This window comes from Idiotropiscis lumnitzeri, chromosome 7, assembly GCF_059441095.1.
Source record: "Idiotropiscis lumnitzeri isolate Australia: NSW breed Sydney's pygmy pipehorse chromosome 7, RoL_Ilum_1.0, whole genome shotgun sequence".
NCBI classification, from domain to species: domain Eukaryota; kingdom Metazoa; phylum Chordata; class Actinopteri; order Syngnathiformes; family Syngnathidae; genus Idiotropiscis; species Idiotropiscis lumnitzeri.
The window spans coordinates 17,438,315-17,462,213 of record NC_142397.1 but is presented as its reverse complement, the minus strand read 5'-3'; the positions used below and the strand labels follow the sequence as shown (position 1 = coordinate 17,462,213).

The 23,899-nt window shown below is 40.0% G+C and overlaps 1 protein-coding gene across 2 annotated transcripts in view; it reads right to left on the bottom strand.

Moving 5' to 3' along the window:
• The window catches only part of LOC148333813 (calsyntenin-2-like), a 191,418-nt gene that overhangs the window by 2,302 nt on the left and 165,217 nt on the right, over nucleotides 1-23,899 (bottom strand). The window contains exons 10-16 of one of the 2 annotated variants that reach the window (XM_088300813.1): nucleotides 15,332-15,498; nucleotides 13,480-13,628; nucleotides 10,729-10,940; nucleotides 7,936-8,109; nucleotides 6,235-6,380; nucleotides 4,581-4,704; nucleotides 101-285 (exon numbers count right to left, since the gene is read on the bottom strand). In XM_088300813.1, the coding sequence (XP_088156939.1) occupies nucleotides 101-285; nucleotides 4,581-4,704; nucleotides 6,235-6,380; nucleotides 7,936-8,109; nucleotides 10,729-10,940; nucleotides 13,480-13,628; nucleotides 15,332-15,498 (1,157 nt within the window). The remainder of the gene's footprint in view (nucleotides 1-100; nucleotides 286-4,580; nucleotides 4,705-6,234; nucleotides 6,381-7,935; nucleotides 8,110-10,728; nucleotides 10,941-13,479; nucleotides 13,629-15,331; nucleotides 15,499-23,899) is intronic. The other variant, XM_088300814.1, reaches the window with a different exon arrangement.

Below are 23,899 nucleotides of genomic sequence, written 5' to 3'. Positions count from 1 at the left end.
ACAACAGGTGGACATTTTCATTTCATGTCAATTGCAGCCGTCTTCAGCGAATTTTGCTTCAAGCTTTAGCAGCCGCCATTATTCTCCCCTTCACGTTTACCTCCATGGGGTTGATGGTTATAGAAAGTGCTGAGTCGTCCCAAGTCCCGCCTTCTCCTTTAGTCGTCTCAGACAGCTTGACTTCTTGCTGGTGTGTTAGATGGATACGGTAGATGCCCAACACAACCACCACCACCAGGGCGGCGATGCACATCACAATGACCACTGTGGCGGCACTCGGCATCCCTGACGATGAGAAAGACGGCAAAGACAAATGTAGGATGATGATATAAAGTCCATCCTGCCATCTGTTTTCCACCGCTTATCATAGTCGGGGTCAACTTGAGCCCATCCTTTTTCTTTATAAAAGAGGGCGAAATGGGGGGTAATACTGTAGAATACATTTGATAAAAATATGATATTTAGTTATTTGTTGATTGCTTCGAACATTTTGTTGATGGGTAGAGTAGTGGATATTTTGTAAATGCATTGAAAAAAATTGGATTATCAAAAATGAAATATACTATTATAAAATGCACGTTTTGTCATGTCATTATCCACACCGCGTATCCTGTACAGGGTCGTGGGAGGGTGCTGGAGCCTATCCCAGCTGACTACGGGCGAAAGGCGCACTACACCCTGAACTGGTGCCAGTCACAGGGCAGACATAGACGCCGTCACTGAGTGGGAACTGAACCCACGCTGCCCGCACACAACTCAGGCTAGTGTACCACTACACCATCAGTGACCCCGCGTTCTGTTTTGTTATATTTTAAATAAAATTTTTGTCATGCATCTAGTTGGGGAGTGCACTGATAAAAAATTGTGGCCCTCTCCAGCATTTAAGTAGCTTGTCGTTGTTCTATGCCATTTGCCCTCATTAGCCGCAGACAGACTTTTTATTGTCCAAGTGTAGAAAAAAAACAACTTATTCCAAGAGATTTTACGAGATAATGTGTCACTAAAGTCACAGGGAAACAAATGCGCAGTTAAATCCTGCCGTCTAAACTTGTCTACGAGCACTTTGGCAACACCACAACTCTGAAGAAAATCCTTGTGTCATATGACCTAGAAGGTTGAGCTATAGGCTTTTTTTGTGTTGCTGTATAACAAATCTGTCCATTATTTTTCCGTATTGCTTATTTTATTCCGGGTCACAGGGAGCTTGGAGCCGATCCCAGAGTACTTGGGGCGAAAGGTGGACTGCTCGGCAGTCATTAAGAGGGTAAATATTGTACATAGAAAGACAACTATTCACATTCACATTTTCACGGAGTGGGAGTTGAATTCATGTTGTGTGTAGGACAAAAAATATTTACTGTGTGTAGTTAGTGACTACATAAATGTTTGGTGGAAAAAGTTTGGATCTCTGCTATAAAATTTTGAAAGCAAAAGATCCTAAGAATGTCCAAAGTTAATTATATTTGAAATAAAGGCCTTTGGGTTGAAATGATGTCGAGTAAATTTTCAGCAAACTTCCATCAATATCGGCCAATACTGTACATCTAGCTTTGCAGTATATTATCAGTGCATGTATAATAATCCCACATATTTAAATGTGTTTGCTTTGCAGTCCACAGCAGCAGAAATGGAACATAAACCCCTTTTAGTAGTGTACTCACAACAGCAACAACAACACAGAGAAGTCGCTTCTTGATCTAAAATGTTTATTTCTCACGCTCTGATCTTTATCCTTCTGAAAAAGTGTAACATTTATGAATCTGGCCTCTAGCTGTGTGTATGTGTGTGTGTGTGTGTGTGTGTGCGTGTGAGTTTATTATGAGCCAGGCACTTGCAGCATGATCATTTACTTCACTTTTTTGACAATCCAACCTAAAACTAATGACTTTAATGCCCCCAAACTTTATTCAGCCTCTTTCTGGCAAGTAACACAGCAACCACAGCAACAAGCCAACGCAGTAAGAAAGCCAACATCAAAACAAATCTTGCCTTACCAAGTAATATATGGATGTCGATGTCTAGGCATGCTTTTACTTTGTCATTTCGTTTTATTAGACAAAAATCTATGGGGATAAGCTTATCTAAATTGTCAATGTTTCTAGACAGGAAAATATATTTCTTGCTATGCACAATTCAATTTGAGTATAAAACTTTGATGATCTAAAATTGAAAACCAGTTGGCCATTATTTTTTTTCTGACTACCCAAGTATTCAATTAGAAAATTTCAGTAGGATATCATAATACTGAAATATTCGACAACTGCAGCACTAATATAATTCACCCATTATTTATCGGAGATATTATGGGTGAAAAAAATAGAGCCTGAACCAGAGCAATATGTTATGCTTGTCTTCCTCACTTAGTAAAAATTGTGACAAAGCAAGCTAGCATTTTGTTAAATAATCTGGAGAAATTTACAGTTGCATTAAGGCCACTCACACACGCATGCACGCATTCAGTTGTTTTTTAATAATAATGCATTTCATGATGTGCCTCTCTACTTCCAGAATCTGCTGAAGCAGCCACATGTTTATCAGGATTATGCTCAAATTACTAACATTTACTACAGTAATTACCATTTTATTCATATACTGTAGTTCAATTGTCAACCTCCGACTGCCCACTTTGGCCCTCTGGCTGACCTTTTTTTCTGTCACTTTATACCCGCTGAAAGACACACGTGCACGCGCACTCGCACACATAAGCACGCACGCACACACGCTCACACGCACTCACGCATCACTGTGATATCTGCAGTACTAAGTAGAATCCATTGGGGTGTGATGAATAATTAAACCTCGTGTGGCAGCATAAGACGAATGTCTCGCCATGTACTCTTGACTTAAGAACACTCGGATGTGCCTCTCCACTCTCCAATGCATGAGTAGCAATCTGATGAACAGTCTGATAAGAAACTAGAAAGTCAAACAGATTGAATCGTGTGAAAAACAGCTTTGAAAATATCTTCATAGGATAATTTTACTCTAGTGGCTCGGTGGAAAAAAAAAACCTATATAGTGCAAATACGTTCAGTCTGTTACCAACGGTTTGCACTGTTTGTACCTGACAAAGTGGCCATCGGTGTATTTAAAAAAAAATAAAAAAATTAATAAATCAGTGTGGTTGAATATATATATATATATATATATATATATATATATATATATATATATATATATATATATATATATATATATATATATATATATATGACCCAGATCTGAAACGTTTTGCACATGTGTGACCTCGCTTTATCTGTTTTTTTTTGTTTTTTTTTGTATGCTCTATTACAATTTTTTAGAATCCGGCGTGGGCCACTTTCATATGTGGTCCTAGATTGGATACGTATGGGATTTTTTGGACTGTAACTGCGACCGAACGGCCAGCTTTCATCTGTCGCTTATTAATGTCATACAGCCCGAAATGCGCCTGTGCAGAGCAAGAGTGCTGGCAGCTGGGAGATGGAATCTGCAAAGTTGTTTTGAGTAACAGTATTGACTTGATATTGAACTTTAATTTAATCCCACTTGAAACATGAAGCATCAAGTGGACATTAATGGTTATAGTAATAATTCAGACACATTTATTTTTTACCCCGTAATATACGTATATGCCCGTAACAGCTGGCATAGGCTCCAGCACGGCTGCAACCCTTGTGAGGCAAAGCGGTTTGGATAATGGATGGATATATATATGTAAGGCGTATCAGGACGCCCCTCCATACATAGTCCAATGAGAAGTGTGCTGCCCAACACCAAGCAACTCTTATGACTAATTGGGACAGACGCAAGCTTCGGGCTGATCACCCTGTGGCTTGCCACCCCTGGAGAAGGCCGAAACGCCCAGTGACCCAGGGTGACACTACTGACGATGTGGCCAAAATTACAACTCAGACATCCACCATTCCACTAGTCACCACCAATACAACACATACACATTCATGTATGTGCCAGCTCAGAGGAATCTACACCTTATGTCCTTTGTTTTGAAAACAGAACATTTAGTTCTGCCCACAAGCACCACAGACCAGCAGTGTTGGTCCGCTAGGCCTGTGGTAACTTGAGGAGGGTGTCTTGTTCTGAGCTGATACGCTAAAGATGTAAAGAGGTGGCAATCCTTTTTCTCTTTGGCTCCGAGGATCTGACGTCCATTTTCAAAATCAATTTGAAATGTGGACTCACCGGACCACACATACTTTTGTATTTTGCGTCAGTCAAGATGAAAGATAAATTAATGAAGTACCCAGCTATCCATTTTCCGAACCGCTTATTCTCACTAGGGTCGTGGGTGTGCTGAACCCTCTCCCAGCTGTTTTCAGGCAATACACCCTAAACTGGTCAGCCAATTTCAGAAAATGGACATTATGTTTGTCAAAGACATGATAAAGAAGTGATAAAAGTCTACCAAAATAATAGTGTAAAGTCTAAACCAAAGTTTTTTCATTCCATCTCCAGTATAGTGAATGGGGGACATTGGGAATCTAGATGTATAGAAACAGACTATATCAACAAAAACAAACAACTCAAAATCAACACGACTTAAAATGAAAAATGGACATTAGACGACTATATTTTCCTACCTGAGTTATGCTCGGGGTAGATTTCATCAATCATGGATGGATGGTGAACTAACTGCATGTGCTGAGGGAGAGCCATGGTGTGACTGACATGTTCTCTGACCTCTGAACTTTGGAGCGTGCTCACCTGGGAAAAGAGAATATATTATTATGGTTGCAGACAAAAGAACAATAGGCTAAGGACATACAGTATCAGTTCACACACCTTTGTGGAGTCATGAAACATGACACACAAACAAAAAAGAATCAATTTGTCCACTTTCTAGAGCACTTTTTTTTATTAAATCGTGCGTGATCTTGAATCTATGCCATAGAGGTACACTCACTGGTCCGCAACCAATCTCAGGGCACATATAGACATTCAACCATTCCCGCTCCCCAAAGAACGATGGAGAGTTTTCAATTAACCTAACTTTGTAGGCTTTTAGGAAGTAAAGATGTCAGCACCCATGCAAGAATGGGGAGAACATGCATACTCCAGGTGGCCTGGGCCAAGTTTCAAAACCAGGACCTGTCGATTGTGTGGCAGGTATCGTAACCACTTGGTCACTATAAAGCACACTTAAAAGTCTTAAATTTTCTCCAAAGTGGATGGGGAGGCCTAATAATGTGGCCTGCTTTGTGTGTGCTCCGAGTTCCCAAATCTGCAAATGTTTTTGTGACTTTCTTGAGCGCTGCGCTTTGGGTGCATTTACTGGCGACACGCTTCTTAGATAGATGAAAGGCGGACGTGACTGAGGACAACATGAAAAAGAACAACGCTAAAGGCACACCCTCCCTCAAGAGGTAATGTAATGTGCAGCAAATGGAGCTTACGATCTTTCCGGGAAGCTTGAAGGAGGAACGGCAAACGATGGACATCGGTGAAAAAAGGGCATTCAAAGTGAAGTTGCGAATGGAAGACAGATGACGAACACAGCTTTACTCAGACTTGGGGGCACTCCCGGTGAATTAAGACACAATTTGTGAACGGACTGTGGATGCTTGGGCGAACCGTTAGCCATGTTAGCCGCTAATGGTTCTGTATGTACTATTCGAACTTTCGCAAAAGCAGGCATGTTTTCTGCGGACTCGCACGACAAGACGAGAGGGAACCTAGCATGTTAAATACTTAAAAAAAGTACAACCGAACTCATGAGCTCAGTAGAAAATAAATTTGACAGAATGTTAGTATGTCAGTTCACACTTACTGTATTTTCTGCATTGGCTCTTCTTGGAAAATGAAAATTATAATGAAGACTCAATGCAAAAGTTCAACTACTTCCATTCTAAATACATGAATATTGACTTGATATTTTTTTTCCAAACTCCTGCTCTTTATTTATTAATTTATATAATATGCAAAGGCGATGGCAATTATGTAATAATATGAGCAGAAGTAGTTTTCACATTTACAAGCAGGCCTATGTGGCCAGCTTTAACTCTGATATTACCTGGGGAGAAAATGAGTTTGATACTCCTGCTATAAAGCATAAAGCGAATTTAAGTGGAACTAGACCTCAGATCCCAATTAGTAACTTTATGGCAGTCGTTCACATTTTAACAGAATGTGTCATCGTTTTTTAACTTCATGTTACTTTTACGACTTGAATGTGCAGGCAGTGAATATCGGCAGCGCTCTCTCATTAATGATGAGGCAAGCTGTCGTTAAACTGACCTCCAAGTTAAATTCATTGCTGGTGTAGCGTCCATTGAGCTCTGAACACGTGAGACGGAACCTTCTGTCAGTTAGGTGTGCCGGTCGCCAGTTGTAGTAACGCACCTCTCGCAACACATCTTCATAGTTAGCCATGGAGTCCACACCTGTAGAGAAACAGGAAAATAAACAGAGGTGGAGTTATATAGCTGAGAGAATTTGAATGTTAGTAGTTTTATTTAGTTCATTTTATATTCTTATTTGAATGTTAACTGTAATTAAAACGTAAGGCATAGAAAGCACAGGTGCGCCTCAGTAATTTGAATATTTTGGAAAGCATAATTTCAGTGGTTTGATTGAAAAAAAGTTCCATCTCACGTATTATACCCTGAAAAAAAGAATCCAATAGTACAGAAGCTTTAAGATCAAAAAGCCTAAGTTAAGCGAGGGTGCTAGTCACGTGGTTAATAAGCTGCCGCAATTTTGTTTTGCTCGTCTGATAGTTAAGGCCGTTATATTTGATCAAAATACATAATCTCAGCTGTTGGAGATCAGTCTTTTTCTATGCTTGGCATTATGACACTATCAAAAGTAATTACAATTATTTTTTTCAGTCTTAGTGGTGATGTAACAACCAACAACCAATAGATGAGCCCTAACAAAACCATAAACAGGAAATTTTACAATCACAAGAGTGAAAAAAAACACCACTGTGCATGATGGGAAATTTTTTTAAAAAATAAAAAAAAAAAACGGCAAAAGAAAAAAAAAAGTGTCATTGTAATAATGACCTTGCAAAACAGGGCTGTGCAAAATTCTGAATTTCAACGCAATAGATGAAGTTGAATTAACACCACCCAATATGATGTCGAACTGAATTTGAATTACAGGGAGTGGAATTAAATTCAATGCAATTCAGAAACATTTTTATAATTTCAATGATGTTTTATCCGAGTTGCTTTTAATGTTAATCAAAACAATTACTCCACTTTACTTTGTGTACATGTAGTCCTTACAGTAATATTTGTATGAAATCCATGTTGTGAATAGGCTTATATACTTCAAAGCCTTGTTATTAAATACACTTTAATTTTTCCTCATGAATTTCTTTGAATTTCAATTCTACTTCCTGCAATTCAATATTCACTCTCAATTCTGCTTCCTGTTTGCCACCTCAATTCCAATTCAATTATTGAATTGGAATTCATGGCTCATTCTTAATTCACTTCTGAATTTTGTACAGCCTTGCTGCAAAAGCTACAGCGTTTGCAAAATGTCAGGCTCCTACTAGACTGAGAATGAAACCTTGATACATTAATTAAAATGTGAGCAGGTGTGAGATGCTAGTCTTCCAGCCGTCTTTTCCAAATTTTCTCCGTTTGCTGATTTACAGCTGGTGAAGTATTTTCATCCAAAAGATGAAGACAAAAATTAAAAATGGCTGCCAAAAACTCGACTGCACCTCAGAGGTGTGTCATATTGAGATGATCATTTAATTTAGAAATTAAGTATCTATTGGCCTCTTGAAAAGCACGTTCCCGTGTATTTAATTAATCTGTATGAGAGATGGGTGTCACGTGTTGAATTGGAGGACTAAAATGAATGTGATTTTCTATTATATCCAAATTGATTGAAATCAAGTATATTAGAGGAACTACCTCATACAGGTTCAAGGGCATCTTAGTGAGACATCTTACATGAAAAGAGTTAATAGTAACTAACCATATACAGATATCCCAGATGTAGAATTAGTGGCGTCTAGGTGTTTTCCGAGCAGAATGCTGCGCTGCAGCTGGAGTGACTCCTGGTCAGGCTTCAACTCTTCGCCCAACACCAGAATATCACAGTAGTCCAAATTGTGAATGATCTCTTCAAGAAGTCCTTGCCTTTGGTCTGCTTGAATACACACGCAGACACAGCTTTTGAAGCAACAGCAACTGTATAATTGAATAAATTGTTGATGACACACACAGAGAGAAACATGCACACAGTGTCTTAAGAGGCTGTTAAATGTGCAAAGCTGCTTCCCACTCTTGGGAAGGGACAGTGACGAAGAGGGCTGGGTCATGTTGCAAGTACTTAGACTCGCAGTGAGACTGCAATTGCTGTCTGAGGGGACTCGTTACTACAGCAGCTTAAGGCTGTGTGTGTGTGTGTGTGTGTGTTTAGTTGGGTCAACAGAGATCAAGCAGAGAATAGGGGATGAGTGAGTGAAACAGATTGATGATACACTTGGTGTAAACGCCGACTTTGATATGGAACCCCCTTGTGGTCGAACAAATCGCGATTCAACAAAAGAGGAAAAAACGATTCTTACGTTGCACACATATTCAGTGGCATGACGTCACAAGAGACAAACATATCACACTATCACCGGTACAGCGGGCAAAGTAGTCGTTTTTCATTGGCTTGCTGCATTTTTTTGTTTATTTTGGAGGTAACACTTAATCCTAAAGAAGGACAAGCCTCCGCGGTGTGTGTTGAAAAAAAAAACGTTTTTTCACATTTTAATATCGGCAATGATTAACTTATTTTTCCACTCTGCAACAATTAAGGATGTAACGTTATTTAAAACATGTCACTGTGATGATTCAGGATCCATAATTGGTCATGGTGGGGCTGACAAATAGACCCCAATCCAAGAACTGGCATCAAATAAAATCCTTGTTCTGGTCAACCACGACTTGATAAGTAAGCAAATCCAGAAAAACATGGGTTTAATATCTTAAGTCCTTTGTTGTTTATTAGCATGAGCATGACTCATTGGTGGGTTTCATAATTTTTTTTTTGTGATAGTGGACAACTGGCTGTCCCAAAACAGGAGTAGAGCTCAGTGTGTAACGTGCAAAGGCAAAGCAGCAAAAATGTGGCCCACAAAGATAGCAAGGCATGAAACTTCCCAGAGTGAAGGAACTAATGAGGGACTGTTGAAGTCACATTGTACTGAAGGACTTTGAGGCGAGGGTATGAACAGCGACTAAATGTTGATTATGACTTAATGAATTAAGGACCTTGGCTGGCCTTGAGAAAAAGTATCAGACTTAGCTTTGGGAAGATATTCCAAGAAGGAAAAGGGAAATGAAGCAGCGCCAAGTCTGCAGTAAATGAATGACATGGAAAGCAACCAAGAGGACAATGAATAATTAAACGGCTTTAAAAGAAATGTATTGCCAGGCCTGACAGAGATTTTTCTTGAATCCTTTAAACCACACGAGAACGTAGGATCTGCTCATTAGGGAACTTCATCTTGTGTGTCCCTGGTCTCATTCTCTGCTTCACCCTCTTTCGTTCCAACTGTTTCTTTCTTTGGCTTCCAGTTAATCACTTTCACCAGCTGCCGGTTCTATTTCACCGGCAGAAAGAGCTCCACTACTCCAACTCCTAAAGCACTGCAGCGATGCTCTTTTCTGCTCTGCTTCCTTCACTGCATTATTTACAATGGAGCGTTCAGACCCCCCTCACTCTTATCTCGTCCTAATTAGCTGTGGGCCAAGCCAAATCGGGATGTTGCTGCCACCGTGGTCATGGACAAGAGGATTTAAATACTTATTTTTCAACCGTTTAGGTGAGTGATTCTTGGAGCTGGTCGGCACAGGTCTCAAGCTGCATTGACATCAGTACGTGAGAGGGTGTACTTGAAGTGGAGGAGCTCATGTAGACTAACCCGTGTCCCCAGGGGTGAGCCCTGTAAAGTGCTGCTGCAGGAGTGACTCCACATAATGGCAAGGCAAGCAAATGTGCATTCAACACAAGACTTTGAGGTTATACTACAGTTTACTGCTGACGAGATGGGACTCTCGTCCTCAGCTGCTATGAGTACTATGCCACAGTCTGATGTCACTGCCAGCTTTATTGTTTTAATTTTATTTTTACTGTCGTCATTTTGATATTGCAAAACCGTAAATACCAATACAGATAAAATGAATAAATAAATAAAGCCTTTCAAGGAACACTAACATGGCTAACAGTATTTCATTTCAGTATTCATCTGTGTGTGTGTGTGCGTGTGTATTCCCATTATTGAAGGTATACTTTCATAAACACTAACAGGTGGTGCATGAGAGGTTTTCTGCAGCATTTGAAGGCATCCGTCCAGAGTTTGGAGTTTCAGATGGACTGAGGGCATCACATGAGTCTTAAAATGCATATTCCGCACTCTAGAGTCATCTATAATCCTATCGTGCATATATTTTGGAGGGTGGGAAGCTGCAGCCTGTATTTGTTAGCCCCTAACCTCAGAAGTATGAAGTGGATGTGCAAACAGCTTGTCGAATGTGCCTCCTCTTCCATCTCTGTCAAAAGTTATGCTGTGTCATCTACAGTACATGAAACCTCAGCCTTCTCGCACTCTGTTAATTACTGATGTAAGCACTACATCTGTGCACATTCACCCATCCTGATATCGCTATTAAAAGCTACAGAAGCTGTCGTCAACATCGGCTGGCCGATACATACATGCAATGCTGGAGTACGAATACTCTGCTGCACGTCACATTTGCTGTAACAATACGTTACCTGTGTTATGGACAGTGGGATCGCCCCTGGTGACCGTGCTGATGATGTGAAGCTGTTGGAAGAGCCTAACTCCTTCCGGCCCCCTGAAGTCAGAAGCAGGCCGACTCTGTCTTTCTAATCCAGTGATGGTTATCATGGGCTCGCTGGGCTGCAGCACCATTACTACTGCCTCAATGTCCGGGATGGTGATACAAGTGTCTTCTCCAAAACACCTAGAAATGAGCCAAAACAAAAGGTTTGATAAGGGAGGATGTCCGGCAAGAAAATGGAAAAAATTAGCTACTTTGGACAAATTTGCAGTTCAGTGAAAGGGCCTGTATCATGCAAAAAACAATTCTGAGATTTTAAGCTATATTAAAATTCTAATTCCTCACCAAAAACACCCCACAATGTCTTTCTCTATTCTCCCATTTCTGAGGATGCCTCGTGATTGCTTCTCCGCCGTATCCAAGAAAACGACTAGGTGAGACCTATAAAATTGAGGAAGCTACCTCCATATACCGCCTCTTTAGACTTAACACACGGCCACTTTCTCAAGCAGCCAGCAGCCAGCAGGATGCCCGACAAGTGTATTCGGGAAAGAGGCAAAGGAGCCACCTCAGCTGAGGCGCTGGCCTTCCGGATTGGAGCTCCACACTTTATCTGTTAAATTCTTAAAGATGCCTTATCTGAGTAAATCTGGGCTTTTTTTGTACTTATGTGAAATGACCTGAGTGATGCAGTATTATTACTCCAAGCTCAACGCATGCAGCTATTTTTAAAGCATGTAAAGTATTTATTTCTTTATGAATTTCATAACTGTATTTATTAATTGAAACCCGTTCCACAGCAATAGTGTTTAACTCTGTGTCAGAATATAGCATAAAGAGCTGGTATCAAAGGTATCATATTTCAGTATTGATCCGCACATCACAACATTTCAGGCCCTCGGTTGGACCTCTGTGGGTGCAGTTATTCAATAATATAAAGAATATATCTATTCATAAATACTTTAGGGGTCAAGCAGAAGACTCATATGAGCTGTGCGTCTGCTTTGGCTTTAGTGATACTATCGCCCAGGTTTTGATACAGTATATTAAATGTAAAGCATTCAGTGGCAACCTTGAATCATTATATGAGCGCTAAACAATCATGCAGAGGTGACTAACAGTACTGTATTATAACCTCAGATTTTCCTAAAAGGGTCAAATTGAAAACTGGAGGGCAGTCAATGTAGACATATAGGTGCCTAAAATTGTCTTTTTTGTTTAGATCCAGAAGTAAGAAAATGAGCTCTTCATACCACCATAATCGATTTGAAATAAAAGTAAAGTATGGTCACGTAAAAAAAAATGGAAATGGTTCTGAAAAGTTTGAATAATATTGCTAAGTATGACCATAAAGCGGCAAACAATTGCGAGTATTTATAAAAGCCGGGGAATGTTCCGTTTATGTCAGAGTCCGTCAGGGTTTGCGTCCTGGAACGGGCACTGTCCCAAAATGAAATATTGACAAACAATAATCTGCTACCTATAAAACACACAGAAACCTTTTGTACCATTTCTAGATTTATAATTAGAATTAATGCTTATAACCAAGTACTTCATAAAAAATACTCCTTGCTGCAAGCATAGTATACTGTACTTGTGAATAATTAATATTTCTACCACAAAATCATGACCACAATGACACTCTCAATCAATAAAATATATTCAGAAGGCGGTAAACCTCACTCCTCTCTCATTGTGACCTTTCAACATAAGCTCGATGGCGGTACAACGCAATCGGACTTTAATGATGTCCTGTACTTACATACGCCTTGCCATTGCCATCCTCAGAGTCTGAAGATGTGCTGTCACGCACGCACTGGGTCAAACTAGGCGGGCGGCTAGTGGGCGTGACAAAAATATCAAGCGTTCTACATCTTTTTTGAGGCCCCCTTTTTTTTTATTAACCAAAGTAATCATTGTAATCGTATTTTTTCGTACTTTTACACCTTGAAAAAGCTTTTAAGGTAACTTTTATTCATGTCCCTTACGCTTTAAACTAAATATTATTAAATATAATGGAACATGATGACGGTTGTATCAGCGTCATTACAAAAGTGCCTCTTTGAACAGAAGTGACTCAATACAACAATTACAAAGTTCCCTGCAGCTATGACTACAAGTAAATTATTCTCAGTGCCTGCGTAGTTTAACATGGCGACACACATACGCTCTGAAAACTCATACGCAAAATAAAATGCAAGATTGTATAACTCATCAGAAGAAGTTAAGATTCATCTCAAATTCAAAGCAATTCATGAGGTACCGTAGTTTAAAAATAAGTACAGTGTATATTGAAAGTGATTGGCTATTCAACCTGCGATCACGCACAGTGTAATAAGAATCAGTGAATCGCAAACAATTTTACTGCAAAGGCTGACCCAATTTGACCGCTACCTCTGGATTAACATTTCTTCACCTCTGGTTTTTGCAGGAAATAACACACCAACACATCTGCGACAAACACACTGGGCAGTGAGTTTTGTTTGAAGACAGAGGTGTGAGAAAGGGGATTTAAGATCAATGTGAGAAATGTGAGTGGTGCTCTTCATCGTGTTGTCTTCACACAGAGCAAAAGTGTTGGCATATATTCACGCATACAGAAAGTTTGAAGGCATGTGAATTTGCAATAAAAGAAGTCTCTACTGGGAAAACAATTCCCATAGAATGGCAGTATAGTCGATAACGGAAACTCTAAGAAAAGGAAAAAAGGTTTTGTACATACTGGACAGTCGTAGAGATGCGAAGATGTCGCATTCCTGGAGTGGGAAACTGTCGAGAGTTTATATAGGAGACCTTTCGCACTGCAACGTTCATGTTTTCTAAATCCTCTCCCTCCATCACCAGGATAGACTGAGCCGGGTTGAAGTGAAACTAAGAAGGCAGACACACACACACACACACACACATGCAAGTGATGATTGGTGTCACGGCACAAATGAATGAAGTGCATTTACTTTTTTTTTTTTTTTATCAGAGTATCAGGCATGAACACATTTGAACAAGTGACAAAAAGGTTAGGACTTCTTTCTGGAGCAGAATGTTAACTCTTTAAATTTCAGGTAAAGCGTAAGATCACTAAAGCAAAACTGTGATCTTCAAATGCAGTTGAAGGATGTGGCTGAAGGAGACCTGTAACAAATTGGAAAAGCTATACCCATTTAACTCAGAGGAACTGGATCATTAGTGTCTCAGGACAGGCTCATTCATGAATCACCATGAGGAGGGACAAATTGCTTCATTTGCGACCTAGCCGAAGCAAATGACTGATAGAAATAACAACAGGAATATGCTTATTTCACCTTCAAATTGAAAATGTTCAAAGGCCATTAGTAGTACAGTATCATAATTCACATAGCTGACTTTTGAGTAGCCATCATATAATACAATAAAACACAACAGCTGAAGCTGTAACAAATCACTTTACATATGATCTAATATAAATTAGCAGTAAATTAGAACGGATATTAAAACACATTTACAGTAGATACCAGAAGAACAGCGACAGTCTCACGTTGAGCCAAAAGCCAAAGAATAAAAATGAGTCAATTGAATGATGATTAAAATGGCGACTTCCTTAGATATTAAACATTAATGGGTTGAGGATTTTGAACATTCGAAACACAGTAAATAGACCCTCCTGACTCATTGGACCTCAACCGTTTGCCAACAGGATTCTCTTCATTTATCAGAGACTAAAAGAACTGAGATCCATGTTGTTTTTTTTTTTTTTAAGTAAATGCAAAACAATATGGACAGATCATTTTGTTGGTTCTCCTAACATAGTTATTTGTGGCCAATCTTGCATGAAAGATGATTTGCTGGTCTGGTGATTTTGGGCTCTTAGCAGCAACATGGGGGTCTTCACACTGTGCCATTGCCCTGTTACTTCCCCTTCAGAGCTTTCCTTTCTTGCCACCATCCTCGTATCTACTTCGGCAGCTCCTTTCTCTTCAACTCCTCAACTCCTTCCTTTTGCTGTTATTTATCTCTCATCATGCTGTGCCAGCCCTCTACAGGCTAGCCAGATGATGTCCTTAAGCCGCACTCGGAATTATGGGACATGGCAGTAAAGAAAGTAAAGAAGCTCTCAAGGTAAACTCCACTACAGTCATCATTCTCAAATCCCAGGTTAAGCTTGCCATGTTTTATGGATTGTCGCAGAAATTCCGTTTCTCCTCGACTATGAGTGTGGTCAGTGTTTAAGTGGTGAGGAGAGGGACTGATGGTCAACATTGGTAAGAGATGTTGACAAGAAGGATAAAAGAAGAGACAAAGAAGGTAGTGCCAAGTCCCAACTGGCTATACAAAGTAAAATGGCTGTCATGTTAGGTCTGCGAGCTGAGGTCTATGGAAAGTGAATAATAATTAAAAAAAAAAAAGCACACCACAATGACTGATCCTGACTGTTTGGAAGAGGTGGCCAGCCTGTATTATTGTTGAAGATATCTTCACTAATTTGCATAGTAAGGGGAATCGATTAGCAGAATTGTCAGGCAAGCAAACAAATGATTCTTAGGGATCAAATAACTGAGAACCGGTTCTTTTGGAGAACTTGTTCCTCCCTGTATATGTACCTTGATGTTCTTATCCAGGCTTTCAAGGGAGTTGATGTCCAGACCTTCTTTACAAGCCTGCAGACAGGAAATGACTTTTTGACTCTCAATCTTTCCTGGTCGGATGGTCAATCCAGATAAGCTGCCTCTGAAGTACTGAGTAAACCTTGGCTTGGTCACCTCGCCACCTACATGTGGAGACACAGAACAAAACAGCCAATATTAAACATTCACCTGCCATGCTTAACCTTTGATTCTGTATGTCAAAAACATGACATATCTATCTATAAAACCAGAGAAGCCATAATGTAATGTAATGTAATGTAATGTTCAGTCTTTAATTTGACAACTAAACCTAAAAATGGGTAACCTAAAAATATATGTGCAACCACCAAAGAGACGCGATTTGGTGACGTATAATGGTGGCTCAAATTTCTGGATCGTTGAGTTTTCATGAGACGTCTAAATTTCATTGAGATCCATCTGCAAAATATGTCACACTTAAAATGTGAAAAAAAACTTGCGTTTATACTTAACGCCACCACCAGTGAGTAGTGAGTGTCTTATCTATTTCACTACTTTGAAGGAGCAGTTGTATTTGCATTCTGTATTTTGTTTAATCATTGTCTGGCCGCTCACCCATTCATGTCACTTGCATGGATTCCACAACCAGCATACATTAAATAAGAACAAATTATTCAAATGCAACTCACAATTGTCACCATGACAATGACTGCAGTTGCAAGCGGCGCTTTCAGACAAACCCCAAGCCACCAGCACTAGTCGGCAACGGCTCTTTCACCCGGCTGTCACCAGCAGAGCGCCAAAGCGGTTAATTGAATCAAAGCGTGCAATATGATGTTTCACTTTCAAGAGGTGCTAGTCCTTAATACAGCCTCCTGAGCGCAGAAGAGAAAAGTTGTTTAAGTCTCTGGCAGAATATGTGCAATGCAAGATCTGACAGAGAACCTCCTCACTACACGGTCGCTCGACCAGGAGTGCGTACATTTCACGAAAGCACGTAAGTGACACACCTAAGTTTGTCTGCACAGACCAAAGAAGCGCACAGCAGCGCCTTTTCTGATTCAAGCACACATGAGAATATACCTCCTAGAGAATCCAATCACTCTGTGCCATTTGTATCGTACTGAGCCAGAATTAAACATATCCCAGGCCTGTGACCTCATTTTCATACATCATGTTGCGATAGGACGCGACATTATTGAATCTTAACTGACTTGGAGATCATTACGCAAGGTTGCAGTGAGCAACTGTGCTGTGCGCTTTCAAGGGTTTCCACTAAAATGTACCATGCTTGAGCATGATGTGGAGTGCTCACAAGTGGGACACTCTCACTATGGATTGCCCAGTGTGAGTAGACTCTATAAGACCGATACTGGCAAGATTGGTTCACTAAGTGGTCAGGTTAACTGGAAGGGCAAACATTTTAAACATAAGAGATAGATTTCATACGCAAGAAAGCCTGATGAGAAAAAAGTGGTAAATTTTGTCAGTGAGCCTGAGAGAACTCACTAGGGATGTGTCATTCTTCTTTCTCCACACTAGAAATAGCTTCTTTTTCAGATTGCAAATGCATCAAGTGAGTTGTCGTAGGGATGTGATTATTCATGTGAGACTTGAATTTGAAGTAACAGCTTTTAGAAGGACAGTAGTTGAATATTCAAGGAAGAGGATAGTTGAATTGCTCTAACCTATACAGATTCTCAAGCACCTGAACAAATCAACATTTTGCAGTGCTGAATGACTAACAATTTTGAGTCTCGCGAAGAGCGATCCGGATGGTGACAGAAGCAATCGTGGCCAACTATTACTGAGAGGGAGCCTTAGCCTCATTTCAGCATTCTTCCCAGCACGTTACCGGACAATGTCCAACTTGACCCATTTAACCCGAATTCCCAGTTGACAATGCAGGCTAATGCATCACTGCTCAGAATGATGTATCAGTCAGCTCAAAGGCTCAGTTTGTGCAGGTGGAGATATGGCTAATCACTGGGAGAAAGAAATAATCATAGTTATTTTCCTGGTGGGAAAAACTTTTACCCCAAAAGTTGCCAGATCTATTTAGTTGCTAGTATTGGATTACGCTAGTGGGAAGAATTTTCTCATTGTCAATAGAGTAGCCAGCAGAGCTTCAAGGTTCAATGTCCTCACTGTGAAAATGTATTCTGTTATCTCCCATCTTAACTTTGCTGAAATCTGTGGGTCATACCCGAGGCAACGCTGTACAATATTCGCTATTTTTTTATAACTCGAAAATTTCACACAACATAAAAAAGTGTTGTTAACAGCACTTCTAAAATAGAAAGATTAGAAAATTGCCATGTAAATGAAACGAAGCTTCCAAATCCTGAGAAAAACATAATCAAGCTATCGGCGTGTCAGCTGATGTGTTGAACACATGCTCCATTCAACAGTCAAAGAAACACCACACATCTTTTTTAGGTCGACACATCACTAGGTTTGAGCGGGGAAACGTTTAAAGCCTCCGATGTCCAGAACATTTACCGCGAGTCATCGCAGGTCTTTTCACGCCCTAATGAGAAGCGCTATCCAACAGCTTGCTCGCCAGCTAACCCGGACTCCTCTCTTCCGACAGACGAACGCCTCGTCATCTTTTACGTTACCCCCTCGTTTGGGGAGATGTCAGCGTGCGGGACTTTGCAACAGATAAACTTTATGGAGAGTCAACCGTTATTAAACACAGTGGCACGTGTCATTTAGCCCAGGGCTAACACAACATGAGGCACATTTTATGACATACCTCCTGCAGGTAACATTTAAATAATTGCGTTGTAAATTGTGGCATCCAGGGAAAATTAATTTTTAGGGTGTAGGCATGGTCTCTTTAGCTACAATAGCTGCATGCTGCAAATACAGTAAATATAATTATGTGAATCATAGTTGTGCCGAATAGCGACTAAAGCAAAAAAAAAAAAGAGCTTCAGTTCTTTTATATAGAGAGGGATGGGAGACCCAAGCTGAAAGCCAAGCTCATCATTGGGCGCTGATTCAGCCAGAGGCGGTCATTTCGTCATTCTTTTATTTAACCCGAGGCCATAATGCCGAGCTGGATTCTGGTTAAGGGAAGCTATTTTGTAAACGTTAAATGAAACTCTTTTGGCGTTTTAGGAGTTAAACCAGCTGCAGGTAACCACCAGTTCAATAGAGCATTAGATTGGCAAATAAGTCAATGCCAAATGTATCTGAGTGTCTGTGTGTGTATAGCTCTTTTAGCAATATGATGTAGATTGGATTTTTCATTTCTTGGAATATGATTTATTTTTTATTTTTTTGTAAGGACTGATGAGCCAACCGACTTCTAATTGACGAACCTGCCGGACTTATTGACAGACTGACAAACTGCCCAACTACAATTTGGTTGGGCTTAAAAAAATGATGGTCTAACAAATGGTAATCAGGTTGCTGATGGATGACGAATGACAGACAGGCAAAAATTTGTAAAATGCTCACCAGTGGATTTAGCAATGCCCCAAAAAATTCAAGCAAACTGAAATGGTGAAAAACTCTTTCACAATATGAGCTCTATTTTTGTAGACAGGAGGACTTGCACTCGGCATAAAAATTACGTGCATTTTAATTTTCGTGCACTGGCAAGTCTAGTTTACAGTGTTTCAGAATTTGTAACACAAGCCCTGTGCACAAAAGCCAATTTGGTGTCATAAAACCGCCAATACTTTGGCCCATTGTAAACCAAGGCTAAGTTGCGGTGCAGATTGTGCAACGCGATTTTTGTGAGCGCGCTGTCGTCATTTCACCCTCATAGGGAGGTACTTCTGGTTGCTCGACATACATTAGAGTAGGCAATATCATAAAACATGCACAAGTTCTCTTAAGGCGGCAGTAAGTCACCTTCTGTTTAGCCTGCTTGGTGTGCTCTCTTTGAGCTCACAGTTCATAAAGTCTTGGTTTTTCACGCCCCCTCTTAAGATAACAATCCACTCTGTCGCTCCTGGGCACATTATCAGAGAAGGCCACAGACAGACGAAAGGATTGGGAGAATTACTGAGCTGCTGTGAAGCAGAAATAATACAAGTGAATATCCCTCTTTGCAGTGACTCCATGCGCTTCATTTGCATCATCATCTCTGGAGTAGCAACTGACGCTAGAGAGGCGAAGGGAGAACTAGAAATGTGATCATGACTTGTGTCTACTTGTGGAAAGCACATTTATTGAAACTGGGAATAACCATCATAATCCTGCATGTTGCCGTAATTCCGTGCTTTTCAATTGTCTTCTGTTATTCCCCCGAGCAAAAAGAAAACAATTCGCACCCCCACCTACAACTCACTCTCCGCCGCAACTATAAATAATAGCATTTTTGTTGCAAAACAAACCTACACCTTAGAGTTAATTCTCGCTGCGCACATTGGGCAAGGAGAGCGCCACTGCCAACTAATGGAGTGGATGTGCAATTACTCTTTCTTGTAGTACAGCAGAAAAAAAAGCATGATACCCAGGGTCACACGCATCCCCTTCGGCGTTGCACCGCCCGCCCCACTTTTTGAGAAGCACTGCCGCAATTATAGAAGCAACAATGCTAGGGTGTGCTTCTAATGTTGATGACGTTCAAAAATATGGCAACTCTTCCACGAAATACTTCCATGTAACATTGACATTCTGACCTTTTTATACATGCAGCGTGTTTTCACAGGGTGCCCTGGTTTCCTCATATATTCATAAAACATGCATATGCTAGGTTACCGCAAATGTTCACAAGTTTTAACCCCTGCAATTTAAACAAATATGCACTTTATTCAACCCTAGGATTGTCTGGTTCCAGGGTGTCCAAACCTGCAAAAGGGGCCAGATTTGGTGAAAAGAAAATGTCTTAACTTTTCACGCCATTCGTTCCCAGTCACCTTTTCATCTGGTAGTGCTTCTTGTTATTGAAGGGGGCAGACACAATTGCTTCGTATTTCAGTGAAAAAATATCCCAATTTCTACTTTCTCTTTCAACTTTCCTTTTCTTTGCTTCAGTCTCCATTTTAGAGACACGATGGAAGGGGTCACACAAGGTTCATGCAGCAAAGGGCGCATTCAAAAATTCTGCCTGATGCTTCACACGACTCAGAGTGGTGTGTTTGGAGAGGCTGTATGAGTTTATTTTAATTTGATTTAATTTTTCACCCACCAGAGAGAGTTGTGACGGGTCTGCTACCATCTTCTGGTGCAATAACTTTAATTTGAAATGTAATATCAGATCTAAATGAAAATTTCAGAATGAAATATGGGATAGTTTACCTTCTCTCACAAGTGAGTGAGCTTTACTTCAGTATCATTTCATATATATATATATATTAGGGCTGGGCAATTTAACGCATTCATTTCACTAGTTTATTAATGCCGACAATCATTGTATAATTTTCATTTTTTTGTGAAAGTCTGTTGCTCCCGGCTGCGGCGCTCACTGGAAGAGATGACAAAATGTCTAACCCCTCGTCATGGGAGAGTGCTCATTGAATGAAGGTGAAACGTGTGGCAAAGCCACAAACTCATCTTACATGCTAATGCTGCTCAATAACATATGATGTCAATATATTTCAATGAGCCATGCTCGGTGATAAATACTATTCATTTTCATCAGCTAATAAAAAATAATTTATTGCAGGCCATTAGTTCACATTTACATTCATGCACAACTGATTAATGCTTGTTCTCGGCTGCTAATGGTGGGTTGGTACAGATGTAATTACCATCTTACTAAAGCCTACAATCTTGTGCCACCAAGCTCAACGTTTCATCGTATAAATATCAAGAATGTGATCATTCTCAATTACATTTGCTTGCTGTGGTCATGACAGAGTCTATTTACATCAAATAATGCTGACTGGCCAGTTAATGGCTATGAGCCATGAAATTACATCAGGGAATATAATGAAAATGTCACTGCTAAATGCGACTAAGCTTGTTTTGAACTTGACATTTTCTTTTTGTTGTCTTTTCATGCTTTGCTGTCTGAACTCTTGACAACGTAAAAAGACAAAAGTCTCAAGCAAGTCTTGGGACACAACTCAAAATTGATTATTTAATCAATTAGGGTTTGGACGACTCACTGCTGTTCTTTCTTCTTAATCTTACAATGTCATAATACCAATGCAAACAACTTTCAAATCGTGATACGATCTCAGATGTTTTCAGGATTGTTGCTCCGCTCGTCAATTTTTTCTTTTGATGGAGTGAAGCATTACACCATCCAGGAGAACCAATTGTTGAAAGTTTTTAACCTCCCCCCACACCCCATACATCAATTATTGCTTAATCATTGCATCGTGATATTATTATACATTTTGGAAAAAAAATATGATGATAGTGAGTCTCCTCTCCGACACTGAATTTTGTGGGAACCATTTTGGTGAGGACTATTTCCGACATGCCCCAGTGCACAAAGCAATATCCATGATGGCACGGTAAGATGAGTGAGGTGTAAAAGAAGTTTCCTGGGTTATGCAGAGCCCTGACTTCACCCCAATTAATACCGTTCAACATCCAGAGATTATGAGCCAGCATTAGTGAACTCTCAGCTCACAAATGCCCCTCTGCAGGAACAGACAAATTTCTAGCGACTCGTGCCAAAATCTTACTGAAGGTTTTGGCTGCAAAGCCGTGCATTTTTTTTCTTCTTGTATAACAAAAGTAATGGCCTTTTGATTGTGCAGTTTGAAAACCATTTGTTCGTTTGTTATATTGTCGTATTTTTATTGTTTAATAAAAAAATTGCAAAAAAAAAAAAAAGTATCATCAAACGAAGTTTGTTTCGCAAAACTGCTCCGCAAAGAAAATAAAGTTAGTTTGAGCATTGTATATATTTCCACTGATGGGGCTCAGCATTTCAGATTTTTGTTAATAATGAACACACACCTGAAGCAACAAAAAAGACTAACAATTTAGTGTACCTTAACCCCAAACACCAAAAGCAGACTTAGGCTCTGCAGTCCACTTTCCTTTCCGAAAAAAAGTAAATAAATAATAATAAGGCTTGCATTTTTCAATGAAATATTTTGAAGGGTAAGATGAAGAGAGGAGGTTCAATGCTGCAGATGGGCATCAAACAAATGGCTGTATTTGAACAAAATACATCTTTGCTCATTTATTTGAAACAAAGAATCACTGACAGGCTTTATTGGGGTTATCAAATTGCCTGTACTCTGTGAAAAAAAAAATTGCCCTTTATTGTACCCTGGAGTGATGAGTGCCAACTATCCATTTGGAGGACAGTTTAATTGTATGACTTTATTCCGACTGGTTCAATCATTTGTCAAAGACAGACTAAGTGTCCTTTGTAATTGAATTGTTCATTCAAGACCAAAGAACAAGAGCCACGCTTTTGGCTCCCTTAGTAATGATGTGTCAAAAAATATTAGTCATGTCTTTGTGCTTGCTCTGATACAAAAGAGGTATTAAAGCAGCGTAATGCCACATTTAATCCCAATTTTACTGCGACTCTGATTTTAATCTTTTACGTTTCACATGTGAATCAATTGCTTCCCATTTAGTCACTGACAAGACTGATAGTACGGGATGTCTGAGTATACACTTCCAAGAAAAGGCATGTGAATCCTTTCAGCCTAGTTAAATGGTCATCAAATCTAAAGAAATTCACAACAATAGACAAACACAACCTGTATAAACTACCACACAAGCAACTGTATGTTTTCACGTTTGTATTGTTTATACCAAGTAAATATTCAAAGTGCAAGGTGAGACTGTAGGTGTTTCTTAAGTTGACTTGACCTATAAAAAAAATACACACCAATTATGAGTTTCCTTTCTCAAGAAGCATTTGCCAGCGTGAACCATGCTTTGCACAAAAAAGATCTCAGAGTACTATCCACCCATCCATTATCTGAGCCGCTTCTTCTCTTGAGGGTCGCGGGGGTGCTGGAGCCTATCCTAGCTGTCTTCATTAAGTAGGCAGGGTACACCTTGGACTGGTTGCCAGCCAATCGCAAGGGGGCACAAAGACAAACAACCATCCGTGCTCACAAACACACAGAGGGAATTTAGGGTGTCCAATCAACCCAAAATGCATGTTTTTGGAAAATGGGAGGAAACCACAGAAAACCTGGAGGAAACCTACACGGGCACGAGGAGAACATGCAAACTCCACACAGAAAGACCGCAGCGTGAATCGAATCTTGGACCTCTGAACCGTGAGGCCATGGTGCTAACGGTCGTCCACCGTGCCGCCACTCAGGAAACCTCCAAATAAAATTTTAATTAGCATTCAGCCGAAAAAAGACACAAAAATATTTGTCACTCCATGGTAAGACAGATTTTCTATAAATGAAAAAAGTTCAGCAATGTCACGAATCTTCTTTGGTGTGGCCTTCTCCGACACATCCCTTGACACCACGGACAAAGCCGCTACTGTCCCAAAAATCCAATCCCAAATTTCAAATGGCTTTGGCACTGCCTCAATGGAAACATCTCCAAGTTTATCAAAACATTTTCCAGGTGAACTTGATTTCACCCCTGTGCCAGTTGAGCATTAACAGAAGAAGGATGATGCAGAATAACAAGCCCAAAGATGCAAACAAGTCAACAACA